The following is a 25,271-nucleotide window of genomic DNA, read 5'->3' on the forward strand; positions in this document are numbered from 1 at the left end:
TTTGAATCATTCAGTGCAGGGAACTGCCTCGTTGTAAATTAAACCAACAAGAAACTCATGTTTTATCATATGACGACATGTAAACATAATATTACATATTTCAACGAAAATTAAAAAAAAAATCGCAAAGAATACACATCACATAAAATAAATCTGCATGAAACCAGAACATCCATATACAGTAAAAGTTATGCTGTAATGTACACCATCATACGTAGCATTTAAATAAAGTGCACCAATCAAACTCAGTATACAGATATGGTGCACCAATTAAACTCAGTATACAGATATAGTGCACCAATCAAACTCAGTATACAGATATGGCGCACCAATCAAACTCAGGTATACAAGCCGCTTTAAAAAGAATTTCAATATCGTAGGTTTTAACATGCACAGGCCAAGTTCCGGTGCGGGTTTTTCTCGCTGCGTTGATAGACCAATTGGTAGCCTTCGACTGTTATCTGCTCTTTGGTAGGATTTTTGTCTCCTTGGCATATTCCCCGTTTTCATTGTCAGTTTTAATATCAATAAATTTTACATAATACTGGGCAAGCCATAAAGATCACAAATAAACTTGCGAACTTACCAGGCAGGTCAACTGGAATCGGACATCTCAGTGATATGGTTGAATTAGCTAGGGCTGAATGCCAACATACCAGGCCATCAAACTCAGCCTTACAGTATACCTCACCTGAAAGTACAGAGATATAATTGCAATTATAATACTTCAAGATAATCAATGAAAATTGTAATGTGAGATTTATTTGTAGTTTTTTTACAACACCAACCATTAGAAAAATACACTGTTATAAAAGTGACAGGGTTAGCTAGCTATAAAACAAGGTTTAATCCAAAAGTTTCTACACAAGGAAAAGCATGTACCAAGTCAGAAATATGTCAGTTGTTATCCATTCGTGTGATGTGTTTGAGCTTTTGACATTTTATAAACGTCTTTCCGCTTTGAATTTTCCTAGGTATTTTAGTTATTTAACTTTTAATGTACAGAAGTTATTATCTCCTCCCACCTGATGATTTCTAATTCAAAACGACGACACTACATAAAGGGTTTATTTTTCAAGCCTACTAGTTATGTTATATTACTAGAATTATATTTTTCTGTCAATTCTAAAAGCGTTTTGTTTGCTTAGGTTTTAAATATATGTTTTAACCCAGAAGCGTAAACGCATTACTCAAGCATATTATATGATAGCCCAAGTAAAGGCTATAGCATAGTATAATTATCAAAGAAATAATATCACACCAATAACGGACATGTTCGTGTAGTTTTCATAAAAACATTGCTAACGCCTGTAAAGGATATGTCCCCGCAGTTGTCAGAAATATAATGGCCGTCTCAATAACAGCCAAGCGACCACTTTTCTTAGAATAACATTGGAAGCATCAGTAAACGATACGAAGTTTGCAGTGTGTTTCTGGGACAAATTTTTATCAGTGATATTTGAACATTTCTTCCTGTACCAAAATCACTAGAAATCAGCAACATAATTAATCAAATTATGATTCATATCATACAACTGTATTGATTTGGTTCAATAAATAACAAAGTGGAGAAATATTTAGAGATAATATCATTATTTAGTAGCGGATCTGTCGAAGTATAATTACTGTAGATTGTGTACTTCAACATATATATTATATAGCAGTAAACATTGGGCATTGTGTCGCAGGGTCTTCAGTGTGGGATCCTTAACATCTGACGGATAAAACATTGACATTACAACAATGAATGAAAAGATCTCTCCTGCACTTGTAGTACTTACTTTTCACAATAAAGAATTGATACATGTCTACAAAACCAAAACTTTATTATTGCTAGTAAATACTTTACATTGCAGTTGCACTGTTTTTCAGCAAAAACTTTTGTTTCAATTTTCTCTATTTCTTTTAATATAATTTCATAACACACATGTACATTCATGACTTTTAATCTTCAAAAAATTTTGTGATTTTTGTCAAAATCATTTTTTAGTTTTCAGTCCTTTAAAAAAACAAGGACAAAAGTATGATTGTCAAAGAAATCTACCGAATAAAGTTGCACTTCTAACAGTTAAAAATGGGTAAAACTATATTTAAACAAAATTACAGAATATCATTTATTATGCCATTAATACGCAACTTCTGGGTTGGTTCCAAATCAATATGACGTTTTTAGTAGGGTGCCCAGTATCGAAAAAGACGTCTAGTTAACGAGTTTACGTTAACGGATAACACACGGCTATATTTATATGCAAACTATTGGAAAATCATTATATTTTTAATCATGAATGTCGTCGTAAGCTACCGTGGTCACCTTTTTCAAAATTTTGTGGTTTCTTAGGGTACCCAAAAATACCTCCTCATACAGGCCATCTTCAACACGAAAAATAAAATTATTGCTTTCTGTGTTATTTGTTTAAATGATACTTATCATGCATTTAGCTTAACAATTAAATTTATCATATAACAAAAGCTTAAAAGATTTATATAATTTAAGTATAAGTATTTCATGATTTTAGTAAGACTATTTTTTTAGCTGAAATTTACCAGATTTTGAACGAACGAAAATTTATAGTGTGTTCCTTTCACGGGATTTTTACTCTGATAACATCAATAAGACATGGTTCATAACATGTGCCAAATGTCTTTCGTGTAATGTTAATCGGTAAGAAGAAAATAACAATTTAAAACACATTTAGTGATAATTCTGCCTTGATTCAAATACGCCTTTTCTCGTGCCGTTATCGTTTTGTAGCTTACACTATCGGGTCATTAACTAGGACAAGTATCACTAACTTCATTTCTCTTTTTTTGCTTGTTGTATGATCGATTTGTATGTTTTGAATACTTTAGTTAGTTTGAAGATCGTTGTTTTGTTTTAGGAAATATTTTTTGTTGGTTTTTATAACTTTAATCGTTTTTTTGAATTGATAGTTTTGTTATAATTGTAATATACAAAACAAATCCTTCGGTCACGTTTCAGACCCGGAATATGGCGCACATTCACCGTCCTGTTAAACTATGCCAAGCAAGCCCTAGACGAAGTAGGAATGAAATACAATGGGATAAATATTGTGTATATAGTGTTATATGTCTGGGTTCTTCTACTGAATTGCTTATTAATATGCGAGGAATTAGCAAAAACAAAAGCTTTATCGAGGCTCTGGGAGCAATGAAAGATCATGTATATTTAAGTATATTGCATGATGCTTCAGACCTAGACCATCTTCGTACTGATGATTACAATTTATTGTACCACCATTCTTGCTATAAATCTTACACTAGCAGACACAACTGAAGTTATGTTAAAGCTGAATCAAGTTCTTGTTCGTCTGTAAAGGTGTTTCCGGTCATATATAGAAGGTCGTCAAATTCCTCACTTGAAAAAGTTTCTTAGAGTCGGTGAGAACCAGCAGGCCCTGATCAGATTTCTTGGCGAATCGATTGTTCAGCATCATGGTAGATCAACAGTAACTATGATAATGAGAAAGCTATTTATCTACCTAGCACTTCCAAGGACCCTTAATCTGCTCAAAAGGGGTATTTAGATTTTAAGAATTATTTTGTACGCACGATGAAGTAGATAACCGCATGATTTTACAAGCTATTCATGTAGACAAAGAGTTCGGTGTGAAAGGCATCAAGGGTAGGATAATAATAAAGTCACAAGATACAGATGTTCTGATCTTATACGTTCATTACTTCCCCTCCATGCAGCATACGCATGAGCTATACTTTCAAACGGACACTATAACTTGCACACAAGATTTGCGCCGCTATATACATTTCCACAAAATATGTAAAAGTCTCAGCTTTGCCATCTCTAACATTCTACCAGCCGCACATATTTTGCATGATGCGATACAACGTCGTCCCTGTTTAGGATCGGTAAGCGCACAGTTTTTAGTCTTGAAGTACAACCCATGCAGACGGTTTTTGCGATTTGTCAAACTTTTCTAATTGTAACATCGATGAATCTATAGAGACTATAGATGCAGCTCGAGATCTTGTTGTTACGTTGAATGATCTCAAATCAAAACTCAAAATAGATCATTGTGACATAAACAAATTAAACGTTAAATTGGCTAAAATTGTCTGTTCTATGGTCGGTTGTTGTCTCTTTGGTACATTCCCCATTTCCATTCTCAACAAATTTTTAAACAATATGTAATAAAGAGCTTCACTCCAAACATAAATTTGATGTCTTCCCATATAGCAAAACTATCCTTCATTCTACTCTTCAATTCGGATGGAAAAAAATGACTTGTTCCTTTCTATCTCGAAGGTCAGATGTCATATGGATTTCTGCAAGATTTAGTTTGCATTTGATTCGAACAAAATCTATCATGTACAGATTTATGCCCATGTCAGGCATATGACATTTGTAAATACTCGTCTGGTGGCAGTTAGAAACATTGATGACAACAAAGATGACGATGTATAAGATTTCATTTTCTGTTTGTACCTTATGAATCATTGTTAGCTATCGAATGAAAATTAAGCAGTCCATAATATTTTCTAAACAATAAATATAACATCTACTCAATTTTGAAATCGTAGAAAATATAGTAATAATCTATCTAGTGGGGAAATATATGTAAAAAAAAAAAAAAAAAAAAAAAAAAAAAACAAACCCTGCCATATGGTCTCTGACCTTTACGTGGTTGGTGGGCTTAAGCTACAGGAAACCAAAGAACCTAGTAGGTAATACTAGCTTCGATCATAATTTACTATTTGCATTAGTTCTTTTTTTTCGTATTTTTGCAATGCTGTTGTCAGTTTTAAATGTCCCTTTGGTTTCTCACGCCTTTTATGTTTGCAATTGCTTGTAAAATACATCGGTTTTGTAAATAACCCTCTCCCTTAACAATTTTTGAATACTTGTAAACATTATAGCCAATTGTTGCTCATTTAATTATCTGTTATGTAGAATGGGGTGTTTTATCTGTTTCTAATAGACGTTTTGTTTTCAGAACTTTACCCCCCCCCCCTTTTTCTCCGTTTGCATTAATTTTTACTTCTGAAAATCAAAGCTATAAACAGAATTTTACATTCAACCAAGTTTGACGTTAATGTTACACAAATTTTTAAACAAATCATATATATATATACTCTTGCACACCCAATAACAAAAATTTGATATTTACCTAGAAATTGACGAACACCTTACTATCAAAAGACGTGAAAAATACATTTTGTTTTCGACAAACTATTAAAGTTAAGATCTAAAAAATATCTTTTGATCTTACTTGTAATGAATTGAATACAAAAATTTCAAAGTTAGAAATCGAAATAAGTCAAGGTCACTGTTATTTAACAACTGTTTGAAAATTTCAAATTTGCACCCTATATGCAAAAATGTCTATCTAAAGTCATTTTGGCGTTAAAAATATAAAATAAGTTCTAAATGTGGATACAAAGGATATTTTTCTATAAATAAGATGTTTTTATTTTGCTCCAATCGCATATATGTAGGAGAAACAAGCTATCTAAATGTGACTGTGCATTTTTTCTGAAATTTTTGCTTTGACCCTGATTTAAAAAAAACGTGACCACGGCAGACAACGACGACAACGATATTTCGATGAGGTTTGTTCTCCTCTTTCCAATGATATAAAATATAGCCGTTAAGGCAAATCGATCAAATTTGTTGATTGGGCACAGTGACCTTAATATTGTATATTTTACAATTAAAAAAAAAAAAAAAAAAACCAAAACTATCAAAAACAAATGAAATAACTGAAATGTTGATATTGACAAATTGCTGGCGACCATGTTCCGGAAAACTCTGGCTACACGCACGAGACATATGGCTTCTGCTTTATCTAAAACGCGGGAAAATATCAGTACTTGTCACAAATCGTGTCAAATAATGTGATTGAATGTGTCCATTTCCGTCAAGAGAATGGAAATAATCAAATGAAACTGTAAAACGTTTGTCGAAATCTTCTCAAAGGAACTCATGCTGTTGATCACACAAACGATATTACATTTCTGCCTAACTTATCAAAACATTGCATTATTTTTTTGATAGTAGTTTAAGTGAAAATGTTAAATGAATGTAAATACTCTTTAAAGTGCTCACATACTTGCTTTTTTCTCTCCAAATGAATTGGTTCGGTTAGTAACAGTGAATGGGGTTTATTAAAATGGAAAAAAGGGAAACAAAAGAATTGTTATGGGGAAAAAACATATGTGTATTTTCTACTCCAAGCAAAGCGATTTACTTGAAGTAAATGTTTCAATAAACAGTCGCATCGTCGTGTTAAAAATATTTGTAAAATTGTACGTCCCTCAACAATAGTCAAAACTCATTCTGTAAGCTATGCCAGAATGTGAAATAATATTCAAAAGTGAAAACATAGTTTACATAGATTGTTTCCAATGGGAACAAACTGCGCCCCTCTACTTGCCGACTTGTTTCTTTATTATTATGAGGCTGACTTCATGCAGGAACTTCTTAGGAAGAAAGATAAGAAGTTAGCAATATCCTTTTTCCGCTATATAGATGATGTTCTTTCACTAAATAATTCAAAATTTGGTGACTATGTGGAACGCATCTATCCCATCGAGCTAGAGATAAAGGATACTACAGAGACAGTTAAGTCGGCCTCATATCTTGACTTACATCTAGAAATTGACAATGAGGGTCGGTTGAAAACAAAACTTTACGACAAAAGAGATGATTTCAGCTTTCCAATTGTGAACTTTCCATTTCTAAGTAGCAACATTCCAGCAGCACCTGCATACGGGGTAAATATCTCCCAATTGATACGATATTCCCGTGCTTGCATTTCCTATCATGATTTTCTTGATAGAGGGTTGCTGTTCACAAGGAAGCTATTAAACCAAGAGTTTAGAATGGTGAAGTTGAAATCATCCCTTCGTAAATTTTACGGACGCCATCACGAGTTGGTTGACCGTTATGGAATAACCGTTTCACATTTATGCTATAGGATATGTTCCTTACGTCGTAACTACAATCCCCTTCCCTTTCATGAATGTGACCTACCGAATTAGACTATTTACCGGATTTGTCATCACATAAGCAACACGACAGGTGCCACATGTGGAGCAGGATCTGCTTACCCTTCCGGAGCACCTGAGATCACCCCTAGTTTTTTGGTGGGGTTCGTGTTGTTTATTCTTTAGTTTTCTATGTGTGCTGTTGTTTGTTTTTGTTTTTCATTTTTAGCCATGGCGGTATCAGTTTGTTTTAGATTTATGAGTTTGACTGTCCCCTTTGTATCTTTCGTCCCTCTTTTGTTGCTACTATTTGTTGCCCATGGTTAGCACCGATCACTGTCTTTCTTTTCTTTTCTTTGAAACGTCGAACTAGAACTACATTAATTTTGTTGTTGCACCTTGTATTGATTTTCAGAAGAGTTGACGATAATTTGTTATGCACATTGAATGTTGTTAAAGGACTTGCGGCTGGAATTACAACTGCCAATTAACAGATCATCTTTGTAGGAGGTAAGATGACTGAGGCTAATGATCAATAGTTAGTTATACAAGACGAATTATTGCACCTGCATATGAGATTATAGTCTGATTACGGAGACTTAGTCAAACAATACACACTGTTTTTACCAAGGGAATAACCTCCCGCAAATAAGTAGAACATTTTGTCAATATTGCCAAAAGACAAATAACAAAATAACAGCAATCCTTAACTTTCACACCTTCTTATGAAGATTTAATCTATCACAATGAAAGGTGTTAAAAGATTTACTAATCTTAATAAATAATTCAAGGCTTTGTTAATTTCAATCGTAAGATGTTGCGGAATTGAACCTTAAGCTATCCCTGTGCTAATCCGTCGACGAGATTCAAATATTGGATATAACGTATTCTTGCATTATTTTAAGAATTATAAAAATAAGAAACTGAGGTATGATTGCCATAAGAGACAACTATACAACAGAGTATACAGAATTCAAGCACTACTTTAATATATTATTTTGTCAGGTTTTCCTAAAAGCCAATAGGTATCGTTTATTATTAATCTAAATCTTTAGTAAGAAGCAATACAAATGTATGGTACTGATTTCTGCGAAAACATCACACAAAAAATACGAACAGTAACCTTTTTCAGTGCACCCGAGACCAAAGGATTTTAAGGGAGTCTAGCTTTTGGAGTTGCAGCTTCCATAGTAATACCCAAAGTGAAAATTTTCAATTTCAACATTATTTCAATCCTGACTTTACCAAGTAACTGACTGACTACTTGAAACTTGAAACTTTTTATTTCTCAAGACCCCATCAGGGGTATGTGAATATAAACAAACAATAACATATATACAAAATAATGAGATAATAAAAAGACATGGTTACATATTCAATGTTATACATAAAGTACATGATTTAAGGAATTGGCAGTGGAAGGCAAATCTAATTTATAACAGACAGGACAATTTTACAAAATTTGGCAAGTTTGACAATTAAATTGTAGTCATCAGAACAAAAAAGTTCACAATACTTTATAGCATTTGGCTTTTTATACATATTACAGGGCAAAGCCTTTTTCTTTTATTTGAAAAAAAAGTACATTTAAATAGATAATGAAATTCATCACCAATTTCACATCAATTGCATAAATCGCAAATGCGATCATCACGTTCAACACCCCAAAAACGACCTTGTTCTATTGGCAATTTATGGTTCATACATCTAAAATTACAATATGCCTTTCGAAGATCATATGGTAGATCAACAATATATCTGGACTGATTGCATTGTGAATTACAACCCGCCAGTATTGATATCAACACAAACCCAGTGACCGTTTTATAAATGTAAGCCGTAGCTATCATTACACAAGACACGCGTTTCTGTCCATCATAAAGTACGCTCAACACGATTAGTTGGACATAAATACAGTTTTATTTGTAATATATAATACAAACAAGAGCAAGTGTACTTTAGTCTATATATTAAAACGTTTTATAATAGATATATAACAAGTTTGGTAGTCTTATGACTGTGTTGTTCTGATTCACAGTATGTTGCAGGAATTACAATGTCGTCAAGTGAAGCAATCATAATATTTGCACAACGTGGAAGTACACAAACAGATATCTTTTAAACCCTTTTGATTATAGTCCCACGCAAATTTCACTGATAATCACACCATTAACCTAATTTAATAGTAACATAATTATTTGATATTATTTATTTGATACATTTTCTCTGCAAGTAACCGTTTCTGACCTTTATAACAAATTCCACTTATTCATACACTCTCCGTCGTTAAAATTGCCAAACGTATATATGTCGTGTACATGTTATATTTTTGTACAGGTTATTACTTGTACAAACATTTTATACAAGTAATTACTTGTATAAAGCCATCATATACAAGTATATATTACTTGTATAAATGCAATTGAACAGGTAGTTACTAGTACAATTTTTACTGAGAAAAAGATAATAACTTGTACAAATTATTCGGGGACGACCATTTGATATTCTGGGGGGGGGGGGGGGGGGGGGGGGGCAGGAGGATTTGTTTTTGATCGGTTATTTATTTTTGCAAACTAAGAGGACAGATTATTCATTTTCTGCACTATTGAAGCAAGATTTTTTATTTTCATTAAAGCAAGGGACTGATTATTCATTTTCACAACTATATTTTTGATATTCGAAAAACATACAATTTTTTAAATGTTTTGATTATAAATAATACATATAGTATAGTCAAGTCATTATGTAACATTTAATTAGATTAACCATCCCCCTCTACAGACATGAATCTTTTAAATTCCCAACTGCATATACACATAGTATTAAGTTTAGTTATAACTAGGCACTTTTTAATGTTTTGGCAAACCTAATATGCCGAGCGGAGCTAGGCAAAAATTTTTTTGAAGGGTTTTGGAGCCACTGAAGGCCCAAGAAGCTATAGAACAAATGATGCAAAATCATGCTTTCTGGGTGTTCGGAAGACCCTTTCATAATCTGAAAATGAAGTTTTGTTTTAATAATTTTTTGACAATATTTTTGTCTCAAAGCAAAATGTATAGATTCAGTGTAAGACTGAAGTTTCTAGGGAAAACATCAAAAGACCAATGTGCATGATAAAGCAAAAATGGAATTCACATAGTTTAGCCTGTGGATGCTGTTTTTTTTTTTAAACTCATGATCAAGTTCATAACAAAATTACTAGATTACAAAAGGAATGCAACACTAACAGAATACAGAAGGGCAATCAATGAACAAAAGACAAATAAATAAGAAACATTGATCCCGAAAAATCAGGGCTATAAGTCTGAGGGAAAACAGAACTTTCTTCTTGCAAGGCCGTGAACACAATTTGATATGGAGACAAGCGTTTGGTTTTGAAATTTCCTACATGGAGTTACGGCCCTGTTAAAATAAAGGTGAGGTAAGGTTTCTTGAGACAATATACTTCAAGTTAAATGAAACCAATTTTCAGACATTTCAAGTATATTTAAATAATATTTATACTTTTGTTATTAAAAAATTTGGGAAGTGTTTCCCGATTTTTTTGGGGAAAAAAGATGAATTTATGAAGAATCTGGTGCCATCTCATATACTTTCGATTAGACCTGCTGAGTTATTTATTTTCTATACATTGCAAGTCAGGTAATTTATTTTCAAACTACCACAGAACAAACCATTTATTTTTGTGATTATCAAGGCTGAGTTATCTATCTGACGGCAGTATGGTGTTTTTAATGTAGCAGAAATTAAAAAATCATTCGCAAAGGATACGAAATTATTTATAATTGTACAGTTGATAAACTTTACCTTTTGATTAGAACAGCACATTCCAAAAGATGATTAAAAGATTTAGAAATTGGAGACAATGTTATAATACCAGTGCAAAGAGTATACCGAGGCCGATTGACTGTAGAAATATCAAATCTGAACATTGCCGAAAATGGATAAAAAGTAGGAACAAAATTTGGAATAATGATTGGTTAAATGAGTCAATCAAATTGAAAATATTCAGAGAAAGGATTTGACAATATTGGACACCAGAGAGCACCGAGGTAAACGTCATCAAAGCAGTACAATTGTTTTTTTTTTTAAGTGGTGATCAAGGCCATGTTCAATGCAGCTGTCGGGATAGCTTTAAGGCAGGCACATGTAAATGCAATAAATTGAGCGTATTGTGTAATTCCAGATGGCTTGCTTCCCTGTCTTATCTTGTGCAAACAAATAGGTTATTTGATCTATTAGGCTTTACTGTTGTTTCCAATATATGATATTACATATGCAATTTTTTTTATCATGATTTATGTTTGAAAATATATGGAACAGTTATTTGTTTTTATTCAATAATGATAAAGTTTTTGAAAGTGTCGCCAGAACCTGCTATAGCCTTTTAATCAGAAGAAATGTTTTTTTTTTTTTTTATATATATATATAATTGATTATGCTGTATTTTAATGATATTCATAAGCAAATATATATTATATATAATATGTACAATATCTTAATGTTTTTTAATAGTATTGATTGTACAGTCTCTCATAAATCTTTTAATACAATGTGAATTTAATGTTTGTTGTTATACATGTATGTTTTATGTACCTGTATGAATATTTTATTGTGTAAATATATGTAATTGTATGTGGTGAGACTTTAATAAAATATTGAATCTGAATCTGAATCTACAAGGGTTTTATTTTATTTTTGCTTTTAACGACTTTTTCACTTTGCACAGTAGTCCGTATCTAAGTGGCAACAAGCTGTTGAGCTTAATTCTCTCAAGGTGTCATGTTAGCTTATGTTGTTAATTTGTATCCGTCGTTTGTCTGGAATTTTCAACATTTCAAAATTAATGCTTATACACACTTGAAAAAAGAAAAGAAAAACAAGCACAGTATAGATTAAATCTAATTTCAAAAAAGCATTCGCTAAATGATACGAAAAAATAAATATATAAGAGAAAATATTTAAAGAAAATAATTACCGGACAATTGACAAAAAAAAACCCAACTTACAAACCCAAAGAATGGGGTTTTTGAATAAAACATTTAAAGCAAAAGCAGAAACACATATAACTCAAAGATATTGTGTTGTACAAGTTATTATCTTTTTCTCAACAAAAATTGTACGTGTAATTACTGGTACAATTTTATTTGTACAAACGTGTATGATGTCATCATACAAGTTATTACTCTTACAAAGTTTTTGTACAAGTAATAACCTGTACAAAATAATAAAATGTACACGACATATATATACATAAATTCAATAATGAGCAAACTCAATACCGTCAAGTTAGGTATTATATTTGTTCCGGCATAACTAATTGTAAAATATTCAAAAGAGAAAAACAACGGTTGTATTTATGCCGAAACAAAAAACAGCAGACAACATTCAACGAAAATCACCAAAGTACAGGCTCATAAAGAATATGGATTTGTTGAACCTGCTTGCTAGCACTGTAATATCTCCTAAATTATTTTTTTTTGTGGGTTTTATGACTCGATGTTAGATTTATTTGCCCAATGAACAAATAAGATTATTGCACCTCAAATTATTCTCACGATCTGATAAGAGTCTCATATAGAGAAATACAGAAATGTCTCCTGAAGGTATAAACAAATACATCTTTAAAGTAGATGGTGTGTCTAAATTATAATCCATAGAATTTTGTAATAATTTGCCAAATGTAGTTCATATCGTGCTTGTTTAAAAACATTGATAAAAAGAATGGGTCACCGGACTTATTTTCGCACTACAGGTTGCGCAAAATTGTTAGATTTTGTATAGATTATGCATTGAAAACCCAATTGTCTGCCATTAACAAAACCTACACCATAGAATGTTGAGATAAAATATGAGAAAATAGCTCCAATAGTATGTTTTCAGATAAGAAAAAGAAAAAAAACAGGGTCACCGAACTCGTTTTCTTGGTACATGATAATATGGGTAAATTTCTTACACATTCTATTGTAAAAGTAACACTATCTGAATTATCTACCCTTGCATTTGAGTTGCATCCCCTTATTTTGCAAGTTGGAAAAAGTTGAATCCAACAAAAGAATTTGTTTTTTTGTAAAATACAATCATAAATATGATTGAACATAACATTTTCTATATTATGATGAAAATTATTACACATGAATTACCTACTAATCTCAAAATTTGCACATTTTATTAAAGATCTAGACCTTGTTTCGGTTTCTGGTATTTCAAAACCTAAGATGGAGGAAGACACCTTATCTACTTTAATAAGATAATTCCAACGTTTATAAGAATATTTTTAGTTCCAATGGACAAAAATAACTGTAATTTTTTCACCTATTTATGCAATAAGTCTTTGTTATGTGCAAAGAGATTCAATTAACTGATGAAATTCACTTCATAGATTTTTACCTAAAGAGATTAAACACTTTTAATAGTTCTTTACACAGAACTTTTAAAGACAAATTGAAGAACATTAACACGTTTTGTTGTATATTGGTTGACTTAGAAATCGCACACTCTTCTTATCATCTTCATTCAATACAGTTTTATGTAGAATTAAACTTAGGAATATGCATACAGAAAAAATAAAAACATACTAAAATATTGGACAATTTAAATCTGATATGAATACAAAGAAACACCATTTCAATGACAGCAAACCAACAACACATTCTACCGGCGTCACACATCAGCGTATAGCTCCGACGTACGCCGGGCGTGGTAAAATAACATGTACGCTGCCAATACGCTAGAAATTTTTGATGCATTCAACCAGTCAATCATATCTGTATCGTGTGCACAACGATCTGTTTTGGGCGTACGAGAAGCGTACCTTAGCGTTTATCGGGCGTTCAATAAACGTATGTTGGCACATGCCTGGCGTTAGTCTTACGTAGATGGAATGCACGCTACGAAGGAAAAGTCTCATGAACGTATTTGAGACGCGTTGTTTCTAGGACGATAATCCGTACGTTCGGCGTGTCTGGGACGTTTTATTATAAGCATTATTAGCATAAGTTTAAGTTGAGGTCGAACGATCTTGAAGCGTATACAACGTGCCCTAAACGTGTCTCAAACTTATCTGTAGCGTTTTCAACGCGCTTGTAGCGTATGTATAGGTATACGCTAGACACACGCTTGAGCTGGATGAAAATTTTAGAGTTGCTTAAAAATTCCCTGTAGTTAAAGCGTTAACCAAACGTATACATTTGCATTTCGACGTACTTCAAACTTATGCAACGCGCGTTTAACGTTTTCTTAAGCGTTCCTATGGCGTGCAACTAACGTATACCGACTTTGTAAATTTTCTCTGTACGCCTGGTGCACGCCGGTCTATACGCCAATGTGTGACGCCGGCAGAAGAATTAAGAGGTCGCCATAAATAGATAAATATCGAAATAGGGGAGGTTGAGATCTGAAGAAGAAAAAGAAATTAGTTGAACTCGGCCTCATTTAATAGTCCTGCGAATAAGTCCAGAGACTGGTTACAAGAGAGACTCAAGAGAGGAACATTCAACTCTATTCAGGGTTAGTTTATCATCCGTTTATTTATGGTATGGATTCAAGCTGACAGTGTTTTCAAATTGAGGACAGATATCTACTAACACTTAATATATTTTCCCAAACATTGTAAGATTCGGATAAAATATTCTTACTACTTTTGATACTGCAAGTTTTGGTAAAGTCTATAAACTTAATTTGATAAATTGTGGTTCATTGATTTATATGATATTAATATTTGTGATTTGACTTCTGTTGGTTAAGATTTAAAAGGGTTAATTCTAGTTTTTCAATGCATAGAAAGTTCTACGGAAAAGATTGACTATCTATTGACAGCAACAGTTTACACTTTCGATTCTTTATAGGATTGATATACGTTTGTCCATCATTTCTGGATTGATTTATCACATCACTGAGGCATAACAGAAGGAACACGAGAGTGGTCTAAATAAAAACAGTGAATTTAGTTAACCTCACATTGTTAAATACAGATCATTTGGATTTATTGTTGTTGTTGGGTTAGTATCTGGTTGACTTATAACAACATCTCCTTTTATACACTATTTAAATTCTCTGAAAGTTTAAATATAAACCTGAATCTTTAAATGATTCCTGTGTCTCTGAGTATAAATCCATCTGGACTTGTCTGACAAAGTAACGATATGTAATTAATGTCAGCTAAAGTTGGCATCAAATTACTTTGAAAATCCTATAATCTTTAACACGTAAGAAAATAAGACAAAGTAAGTCGTATAATTCAGTATTATAGCAAAATATTCACAACAAACAGATTTAACAAACGAAACAAAAGTAAATTGTCGCTTTAAATCGTACAATACCAAACACTATGTTGATTAACAATAAGGATTTAGTGGAACCTTGCATAATTTCATAATACTGAATGGAAAGGTTTCGAAGATTAAAATAGCATTAGTTTTTGGATGTTAAATGGTCGGAATTAATAAACTGGGTATAATTAAATTTTTGTCCTTGGCCGGACGCTCGACAATTTTGTAGTACAGGAATCTAATGTACAGTAGTTGTCGTTTGTTTATGGGGTTCCTAAGTGTTTCTCGCTTCTCGTTTTTTTATATAGATTAGACCGTTGGTTTACCCGTTTGAATGGTTTTAAACTAGTATTTTATTTGGGACTCTATTAGCTTGCTGTTGGTTGAGCCAAGGCTCCGTTTTGAAGACCGTTCTTTGATCTTTTAATGGTTTACTTTTATAAATTGTGACTTAGATGGAGAGTTGTCTCATTGACACTCATACCACATCTTCTATATCTATATACGATTGAAAAATTCAAACTGTGTAGTTTGCATAGAACCTTGTATATCTAAAAAAAGTATACATAAATGTACAAAAGGAAAAATTTACAGAATATTGTAATTTAATCAAATGTGTTTTTTTTTTCTTTTAAGACATGCCGCATGAGACCATGTAAATCAAGCTTGCTTACATTTTGGGTGTACTGTATCTTCTTGAGAAAAAAGGTCGGCAATACAATTAACGGTACCAATTTTCTTGCACCAGATGCGCATTTCGACAATACATGTCTCTTCAGTGATGCTCGTGGCCAAAATATTTGAAATCCAAAGCTTATATAAAAGATGAAGAGCTATAATTCAAAAGGTCCAAAAAGTATAGCCAAATCCGTGAAAGGAATCAGAGCTTTGCATGAGGGAGATACATTCCTTAATTTATAATAATTTCTATCATTTTGCAACAGTAAATTTTAATAACACAAAAACTCCGTATTTTCATGCCAGTACCGAAGTACTGGCTACTGGGGTGGTGATACCCTCGGGGACTAATAGTCCACCAGCAGAGGCATCGACCCAGTGGTAGTAATACAATTAACGGTACCAATTTTCTTGCACCAGATGCGCATTTCGACAATACATGTCTCTTCAGTGATGCTCGTGGCCAAAATATTTGAAATCCAAAGCTTATATAAAAGATGAAGAGCTATAATTCAAAAGGTCCAAAAAGTATAGCCAAATCCGTGAAAGGAATCAGAGCTTTGCATGAGGGAGATACATTCCTTAATTTATAATAATTTCTATCATTTTGCAACAGTAAATTTTAATAACACAAAAACTCCGTATTTTCATGCCAGTACCGAAGTACTGGCTACTGGGGTGGTGATACCCTCGGGGACTAATAGTCCACCAGCAGAGGCATCGACCCAGTGGTAGTAATACAATTAACGGTACCAATTTTCTTGCACCAGATGCGCATTTCGACAATACATGTCTCTTCAGTGATGCTCGTGGCCAAAATATTTGAAATCCAAAGCTTATATAAAAGATGAAGAGCTATAATTCAAAAGGTCCAAAAAGTATAGCCAAATCCGTGAAAGGAATCAGAGCTTTGCATGAGGGAGATACATTCCTTAATTTATAATAATTTCTATCATTTTGCAACAGTAAATTTTAATAACACAAAAACTCCGTATTTTCATGCCAGTACCGAAGTACTGGCTACTGGGGTGTAACACTCTACAGAGCTTATGTGTGTAATGTTTATGTATACAAAATTTATCTTAGATAAATGTATTGAGTAATTTTATACATAAGGTGAGACGTAAATAAAATATTGAATTGATTGTTACCCGACTTAAATAAAAATATTTTTTCTATCATATTCTAGTCTTTTGAAAAACAGTACCATGACTGTGAAAGTGTCTAGTATTCTTTAACAAATCAATTACATAGAGTTTGAAGTTGATCTCTAGATTTTATTCTTCAGAGTTAATTAAAGAGGAGCAAAATAAACAACACAGGCTTTATTACACAAACTTAACAGAAGTCTTGGAAAATAAAATAAAGGTCGACAATGCTAATAAAGAGGTGTATCTACTGCCTACTGAGTTCACCGGAATACAGTATATTCAATAGGAATTCATTAGTTTACAAATAAATTTGATTTAAATTTGCTCGGTTTACAAGAAATCAACAAAATTAAGACCTGAATAAATTGAGAATTGATTAAGGATAAACAAGAGAATAACATAGATTTAATTCACATCAGCATTTCTAATCCACAACAAGTACTTCGTACGTAAATAAAATTCAAATATCTGGCAAAGAAAAGATAAATCAAACCGACTTTAAAAACTCGAAACCAATTAAAATAACTGTATTTGATAATTTAGAGTTGTTTGTCACTACAAAGAAATCCCACATATAGAGTACTTGAAACAAATATATATAAAATACATTACTGTACAAAATGACATAGATAGTATATAGACATGGAAATGCTATAGTAATGGTACATCAACCTTATCAACAGATTTATTTTCTAAAACCTCAGTTAGCAAATTTGAAGGTAAAAAAGGACGTTGGAAATACTGAAACAAGCAAGTCGACTCAAAATTCGAATAGAGAACGACAAAAGCATGACAAAAAAGGAAAAGATGGAAGACGAATCAGTAAGACACTAAATATCGAGGGTTGATTGAACAACTTATATTGTTATCAAGCTAAACACATCTTTACCATGTCACATACTTACCATATTTAATTGTCCGTTGATTTCATTATTTCTGTCTATGTGCATAAAACCGGGAGCAACAGACTGACGAAGGTTAAATCAAATTAACAAAATTCATCCTCCTAATAACGGAGAACACAACAATCAAAAATATTTGAATAATGTTTAAGGGAGCAAACAATTAATCGACAAAATAATTATACCAATATGTTCTAGACGTAAGAACGATAGATTGACGGCTGTTAAAGCTAAAAGACAAAAAATCATCCTAGAAACGGGAAATGCTGCAACTACAAGTTTAAAACGAGTACGTATACAGACAAATAGGTTATAACCATGTCTCTCAGTCTATTTACAAATGATGCAAGCAGATTATTGTCTGGATCTTGGAAATGATTGAAACAACAATAATTCACGTGATGGCATCATAGGAAACGAACAAGCCGGAAGGAAAATTCCATTGTCTTTAGTGCTGAGTTTATTTGACTCAACATACATTTAAATATAGCCGGCATAACAAATGAATCCATCAATGTTTTTCAAAATAAGTTTTGGTCTACTCACACAAATGATTGAGATTGTGACACGGTGATGACTGCTGTACCCCTATATTGACCGTTTAACCTATTATGTCTGTTTTGTTCATGCATCGTTGTAAATATAATGGAATTTGATGCGAATGTCATACAAGTGAGAGGTTTAGTGATATAAAATCAGGTTCAATTCACCATTTTCTACATTTGAAAATGCCTGTACCAAGTCAGGAATATGACAGTTGTTGTCCATTCGTTTGATGTGGTTTATCATTTGATTTTGCCATTAGATTAGGGACTTTCCGTTTTGAAATTTCCTCGGAGTTCTGTGATTTTACTTTTTTCATCAAATTAAAAGAAAGAAAAACAATGTTCATGAAAATATATGTAGATACATTACTATGAAAATAATTATTCTATATGTTTTTTTTTATACAACCAAACGAGTAAATACAATCAGCAGTTCGATAACAAACAAACAAATGATCAAGAGAGTAAAGACAACCGTCAGTTTAGGTAAGAAACTATTGTAGAACAGCCTGTAAATAATTGTAAACGATAAAAATGAGATATCAAACTGCATCCACACTAACGTCCTTGAGTATCATTATCAATCTTCGAAACAGCTTATTCTTCTTTTACATTTATTTGAAAAATAGCCTCGGACTGGTGAAAAAAACTAATCTTTCCTCAAATGATTATAAATAGTGTCAAAGAATGAAAGCACGTATTCAAATTAAGCCTTACGAATAATTGCTTATTATCAGCAATTAAAGTGTTTTTTTTTTTATTTAAATCCATAACATAGAGAGGTTGAACGACATTTTTCTTTTTCATTATCAAATTGCATTTCTAAAACTGAGTTCATTTAAATCCATGTCTGATTGTAAAAGAAAGATAACATTAAGAAGCAATAATGGAATAATAACGTTGTAGGAATGTTATCAGTTACATGCCAATTGGACCATCTACTGAAGATTTTGTCACGTGGAATCATGTCTCAATTCTTTAAACTTCAGTTTTAAAATAATGGGTATTTGCAATCTAACCAGTGTCCTTTCTGGTCGTCTGCTGACTCGTCAGAACACGCACGTGAGGTATGATAATGTAAGTTTTAAGGTTATTACTAAATTACTTTAGTACATTCATGTCATCAAAGGATAGACTATTCTTTTTTCAGCTGCTCATCATGTTAACGGTATCTCTGACAAAGTGTTGAAAAAATTGCCGCAAGATTTAAGAAATCAATAAACGGTAAAAATAACATTGTTGCTTCATCAAATCGTATCCAAGGACACTTAAAGACATGACCTTTACCAAAAATCTCTTTCATCTTTAGATTTACATGCAATCCAGTATGTGTTGTAAATACACTCTAATAAGTTGTCAATACATGCGCAGTAAATTATACAAATACGATGTGGTTTGATTGCCAGTATGGCGGAAAAAAATCCACATACAGTATACTAGTAGTCGGATATAAATGACCCCGATATGAAAAATGTGAAACAATTCAAACGAGCAAACAAATCATGATATACTAGTAATTTTATTACAAAATATACGATACGATACGAAAAAACAAATGTGACATACAAGAACCAACGACAACCACTGGATCAGAAACTGATTTGAGATAGGCACATAAAGAATGTATAGAGATTAAACCTGTTTGGGAGCATTTAACCTTCACTTTAACTGTGATATTGGTGCATCTCACCATGCGAACAGCCTGTAAAAATCAGTAGCATTTGGTTTAACTCATTAAAGTACGCACAGTAACTAAAAGCTTGTTCAAAATTTTCTAGGAATTTAAAATTAGTTTACATGGATTATATTTAAATTTACGGAGTTTTTAAACAACATCACCGTAAAAATTCTGCGATATTCCGTTTTGGGTTAGAACTCTATATGCGTAGCCTTCTTACCAAGTTTTTGTATTTATGGAAGAATTTAGTAAAGGTTTTGATTAATCACTTAGTTACGTTTAGACTGCATGTAAATACATACAGTCCACGGACAAAATGGTTTACTTTTATAAATTGTTATTTGGATGGAGAGTTGTTTCATTGGCACTCATACAACATCTTCTTATATCTATATACATAATGTCATTTTATATGCAGTGCAATACGTGTCAGTAATTAGATCTGAGTTTATTGTTTCAGTGCCTTTTATTTACATCGTGTCTATAAAGAAGAACTAAACCCTGATTGCATAACGTGATAAAGCATATAAAGAATAATGAAAGAAAATATGGTGCATTTACAGACATAAATATCACTATCGTTAGATGTTATCTTTTCAAGTCCTTTCGTTTTGTATTAATCAATATAATTGAAAAAGATCAAAGCCTTTGTTTTCTAGTTAACAATAATTGTAAAGAAATATTTGATTAACATCTGGTTCTTTGCATTTGTGATTGACGGAATAAAACAACGTATTCAGGAAGAAGGGGACAACACAAAAATAAACATATGATTAAGTAGCTTGTAATCAAGAGTAAAACATATAAGAAGATGTGGTATGATTGCCAATGAGACTCCACGAGTGATCATATGACCTAAGTAGTTAACAACTACATGTCACCGTATAACCTTCCACTATGTGCAAAAACCATACCACACAGTAAGCCACAAAAAGCCCCGAAATGACACATTTAAATCAATTCAAGTGACAAAACTAACGTCTGATTTATGTACCAAACATGAAAATAAATAAAAAAAATAAAATATACAGCAACAAACGGTGACCGGTGAATTACAGGCTCCTGATTTTGGGACAGCCATGTGCAGAATTTGGCGAGATTAATTGTTTGCTGGCGTAAAAGCGTCCTAGCTCATCCCTAAAATAGTGGTGTATAACCGTACAACATATGAACACATATAAAAACCAGTCGTAAAAGGCTTATGTCATTTTATTAGTAACTTGTAACATGAATGACCATAATGATGAATGAGATAAACTGAAAAATGAACTTAAATCCAATATTCATAAAAGCACTCATTCTGTAGGAATGTTGTCTGAAGTTAATGTAGCATTTGAGTAAAAAATTATCGCAGAATATTATTCTAAAATATGATTAAATTTAGGTATCCATTGTGTTTAGGGGTTAGACTGAGTTTCACACAGTTGATGTCAATGTTCAGTGGTACGCGTACGTTTTGTGACTTTATCATTGTCTGTCGTGGATACTGGGTTGATACTACTGTTGCTGGACTACTAGTCCCCGAGGGTATCACCAGCACAGGTCAGTGCTTCGGTAAATGGTAAGAAACCAAGGTTTCTACTTCCATGCATACCCAATGTTAACGATAGGTGTATTTGACAGTTCTTTTAGAGCCTTTTCGTTTTATTGTTTCTTAAGTATTTAAAAATCATTGGCTTTCATATTTTTTAGGTTGAGGTTTCCCAATGAGGGGAAAAAGCTTCGCTTATTACAAATTGATAAAATGTCATTTCTTATTTCGCTTGCACATTAAACTGGAAAATGTTATTTTTTATCATATATAATTATCTACAAAATTGATTTTTTAAATTCAGCAAATACAGTCTCACAAACAACAAAATAAGAATGTGTGTAGCATAAAACCAAACTGAAACCAAATTTAAATTTCCTCTGAATTGATGAGTAAGTTTACAGGATATGTAATGTCTAATGATGTATAGTCTGATGGTGTATAATTCACGTCTGTATATCGTGCGATAACAGAAGTACTAATAAACACAAAATACATACTGAATAATAAATACTCGTGTTGGTGATAAATGCTATATTATTGTCTCATTAAAAAACACTTTATTGATTTAAAACAGAAAATTGTGTTACAGAAGTCACAAAAGAATAATTAAATCCCATTACCAACTTTTGTATATCAATATTTACCAAAATAAATATTCCATTGTCTAACAGACTTATATTATATTGTTTTATAGTCGTATAATTAGAAACAAGTAATGCTAGTAATAAATATAGGCGTGAAATATTTCATAGAAGAGACGGCATAATAGTAAACACATGTAGTATGGATGGTAAGATAGGACATATGGTAGGTGAGCATTATATCGAATGAAAGTGAAATTCAAAGTTCTGCGCAACGTTCCCGAGTTACAAAATATCTACAATTATAAAACTACAAGTTTTCAGACTTTTCACAAACGCTGGTTGCATAGAAAAATTACTCCAATAACTTCAATATGACAGAATCTTTAACATCTTCAAAATCGATGCCAACATCGCAAAGACACAAGGACCTTTAAAAGACAGAAAGCTGCAACATTTTATTGAATCTTAAAGGATGCCAAAGGCACAAAGATGACATCAAGAAGAACAAAGCAATTTTTGTAACATTGAACATGAAGTCAGCGTATGTAAGTTATGCTGTTTAGGAACCTTAAGATAGGACAATTTAGTATAACATTTTAATCTAAATATAACTATTATAGAGTTCTATAGTGAATATATATACACGTATGGTATATGAACAACATCTCCAAAATCAATCTGGACTGTAATAAGAACTGTCAGTCCCAGGTGTTTAACTACTTTTTGGTCGGTACCGTTTATGGTCCGTCAGTCCCATGTGTTTAACTACTTTTTGAGAGTACCGTTTATGGTCCGTCAGTCCGAGGTGCTTAACTTCTTTTTGTTCGATATCGTTTATGATCCGTCAGCTAGATGCTTACTTTTTGATCGGTACCGTTTATGGTTCGTCAGTCACATAGTGTACTATCTGCCTAGTGGCCAGTATTATTTGGATTAAAATAACACATTGTGAATCTCCTTCAGACTAAACTGACATTAGCCGTATCGTTATGTTAAATTAAGGCGCCTTTTTTATTTTGATGCACCGAATAGCTTTATATATTTCGTGTTTTTAGCTTATATTTTCGAATGCACTTGTCGAAGGTTATTCTACAAGTCGTGGTATCATAAGTTTATTATACTAGATAATTGCTGCCATCAGTTTGTACTCTACCAACATTTTACATTCCCAGAATACATAGCCTTGTGGTAATTATGATATACTTTATATATTTCATCTCTAGACATGTTTTTATATATGTTTTATTTTTTCTTACTTTATTACATGCACCGATGCAAGAAGTCTAGAGACCTCATTTCAAGTTAACTTTAGTTGGAAAAATAGATATCGAATCAATGTTTAACTTAATAACATTGTACTTGGAAAATTTTAGCTGTTAAGCTATGTATTGTCTTTCTGGTATATTTACATAATGATGTTCTATATGTCCTTAGGTATATATATTTTTTTCATATATTTTGAAAAATACGAAAAGAGAGAGAGGTGTGAAATCCATGTCAATGAAATAGCCATCCAATAGCGTACACTAGCGCCAACATAAAAAGGTTCCAAACCTGCAACCAGTGAGTTGGACTATCTCTTAGCACACAACAATAAAGATTCCAAACTTGAAACAAATACATGAAAAGGTGACGAAGTGAGGTATTTTTAGAAACGACAATGCATACTGGAATTACAAAACGAACTCACAAAAACGTACAATCAAAACAAATCCAGAACATGCAGTTCACTCTATAACACCGGTACAGTAGAACAGAACTTTCTATTCAACAGCATCATGTATGGATAATTATTATTAAGATATCCAAACGACTACATTGGTTCCATCAACTTTCCAAGGGGGTATATCTGACCATATAAGTGAAACAAGTAAGCATGGATTTTGTATAAGGACAAACAACACCAGTACAATATGTTTGTTTTGAGATGATGCAGATAAACTCAAGACTGTGTAAACAGTTTATTAAGTCAGTCTTAATTTAAAACGTGAAGAATTGAATTGTTTGAATTGATATATTTCAACTCTACAAAACATGTCCTTCTGACCGACAATTATAAGATCACAGACCCTGATGTTATAACTCAATTATTTGATTGATCCCTGATAGAACAAGTTTTACATATCTGAACGGTACTTAACGTTGATTTCGTCTCAAACGACATAACCCAGACATCAGTAAGGAGAGCAATTTATTTTTTTAATCATATGGACATGGACTGAAAACTTTTAAGTCCTCTCTTAATTTGATGTCTTCACGTTCAACTAAATCTGTCGACCTGTGATTTCATAAATATTCAAGATAAGACATTAATCACAGATCTTTTAAGAATCGATTAATGTTGCATAAGATTGACAATTTTACATAGCAGTATGATCTTATCTTGATCACGTGATGTCCGTCAAAGACATGTACCAAAAACAGAAGAAAAAAAAAATAAAAGAAAATTTTCCACCGTGCCCTAAAAGTTTACGTAAAGAAAACAACTAGATTTAAAAAAAGCTGTATCTCATATTACCACACAATAGCAGCAACAAATATCTTTAAGTAGAAACCAATGTTTTTTTTTATCTTTATATGTATTTTTGTAACACGTTTAAGGAAATACAATTTTATAAATTACCATAGAACAAACGGTTATGTCCTCCATAACAGGAAGAAATATTTAATAATAATATAGTTCCTCGTGGAAATGTTACAAAGTTCATTGTAAGCACACATTATTCAAATCATTTATTACTATTAAGCCTTTGATAAATATAACTTTTCAGAAGACGACCGATTTATTTGACCGATATGTTTGTTTTAAATGACTCGCATTTCATTTATCATAATTTTTTTCTATACAATTTATTTGAGACACTGACCAAGTTCAAAAAATGATTAATTTAAAAAGGCGATTACTTCCGTATAGGATATGTTTGATAAATGATCATGCAATGTATGACACAATGTTACAAGGACAA

At 32.2% G+C, this 25,271-nt stretch overlaps 1 protein-coding gene across 5 annotated transcripts in view; it reads right to left on the reverse strand.

Annotated features, from left to right (window-relative positions):
* The window catches only part of LOC143065441 (corticotropin-releasing factor receptor 2-like), a 140,254-nt gene that overhangs the window by 35,739 nt on the left and 79,244 nt on the right, over window positions 1-25,271 (reverse strand). For 4 of the 5 annotated variants that reach the window (XM_076239009.1, XM_076239008.1, XM_076239010.1 and 1 more), the window contains one exon: window positions 587-691. In XM_076239009.1, coding sequence (XP_076095124.1) covers window positions 587-691 — 105 coding nt within the window. Of the gene's footprint in view, window positions 1-586; window positions 692-25,271 lie in introns of those variants that run through there. The other variant, XM_076239011.1, reaches the window with a different exon arrangement.

The sequence above is a fragment of the Mytilus galloprovincialis genome, chromosome 2, assembly GCF_965363235.1.
Source record: "Mytilus galloprovincialis chromosome 2, xbMytGall1.hap1.1, whole genome shotgun sequence".
Taxonomy (NCBI): domain Eukaryota; kingdom Metazoa; phylum Mollusca; class Bivalvia; order Mytilida; family Mytilidae; genus Mytilus; species Mytilus galloprovincialis.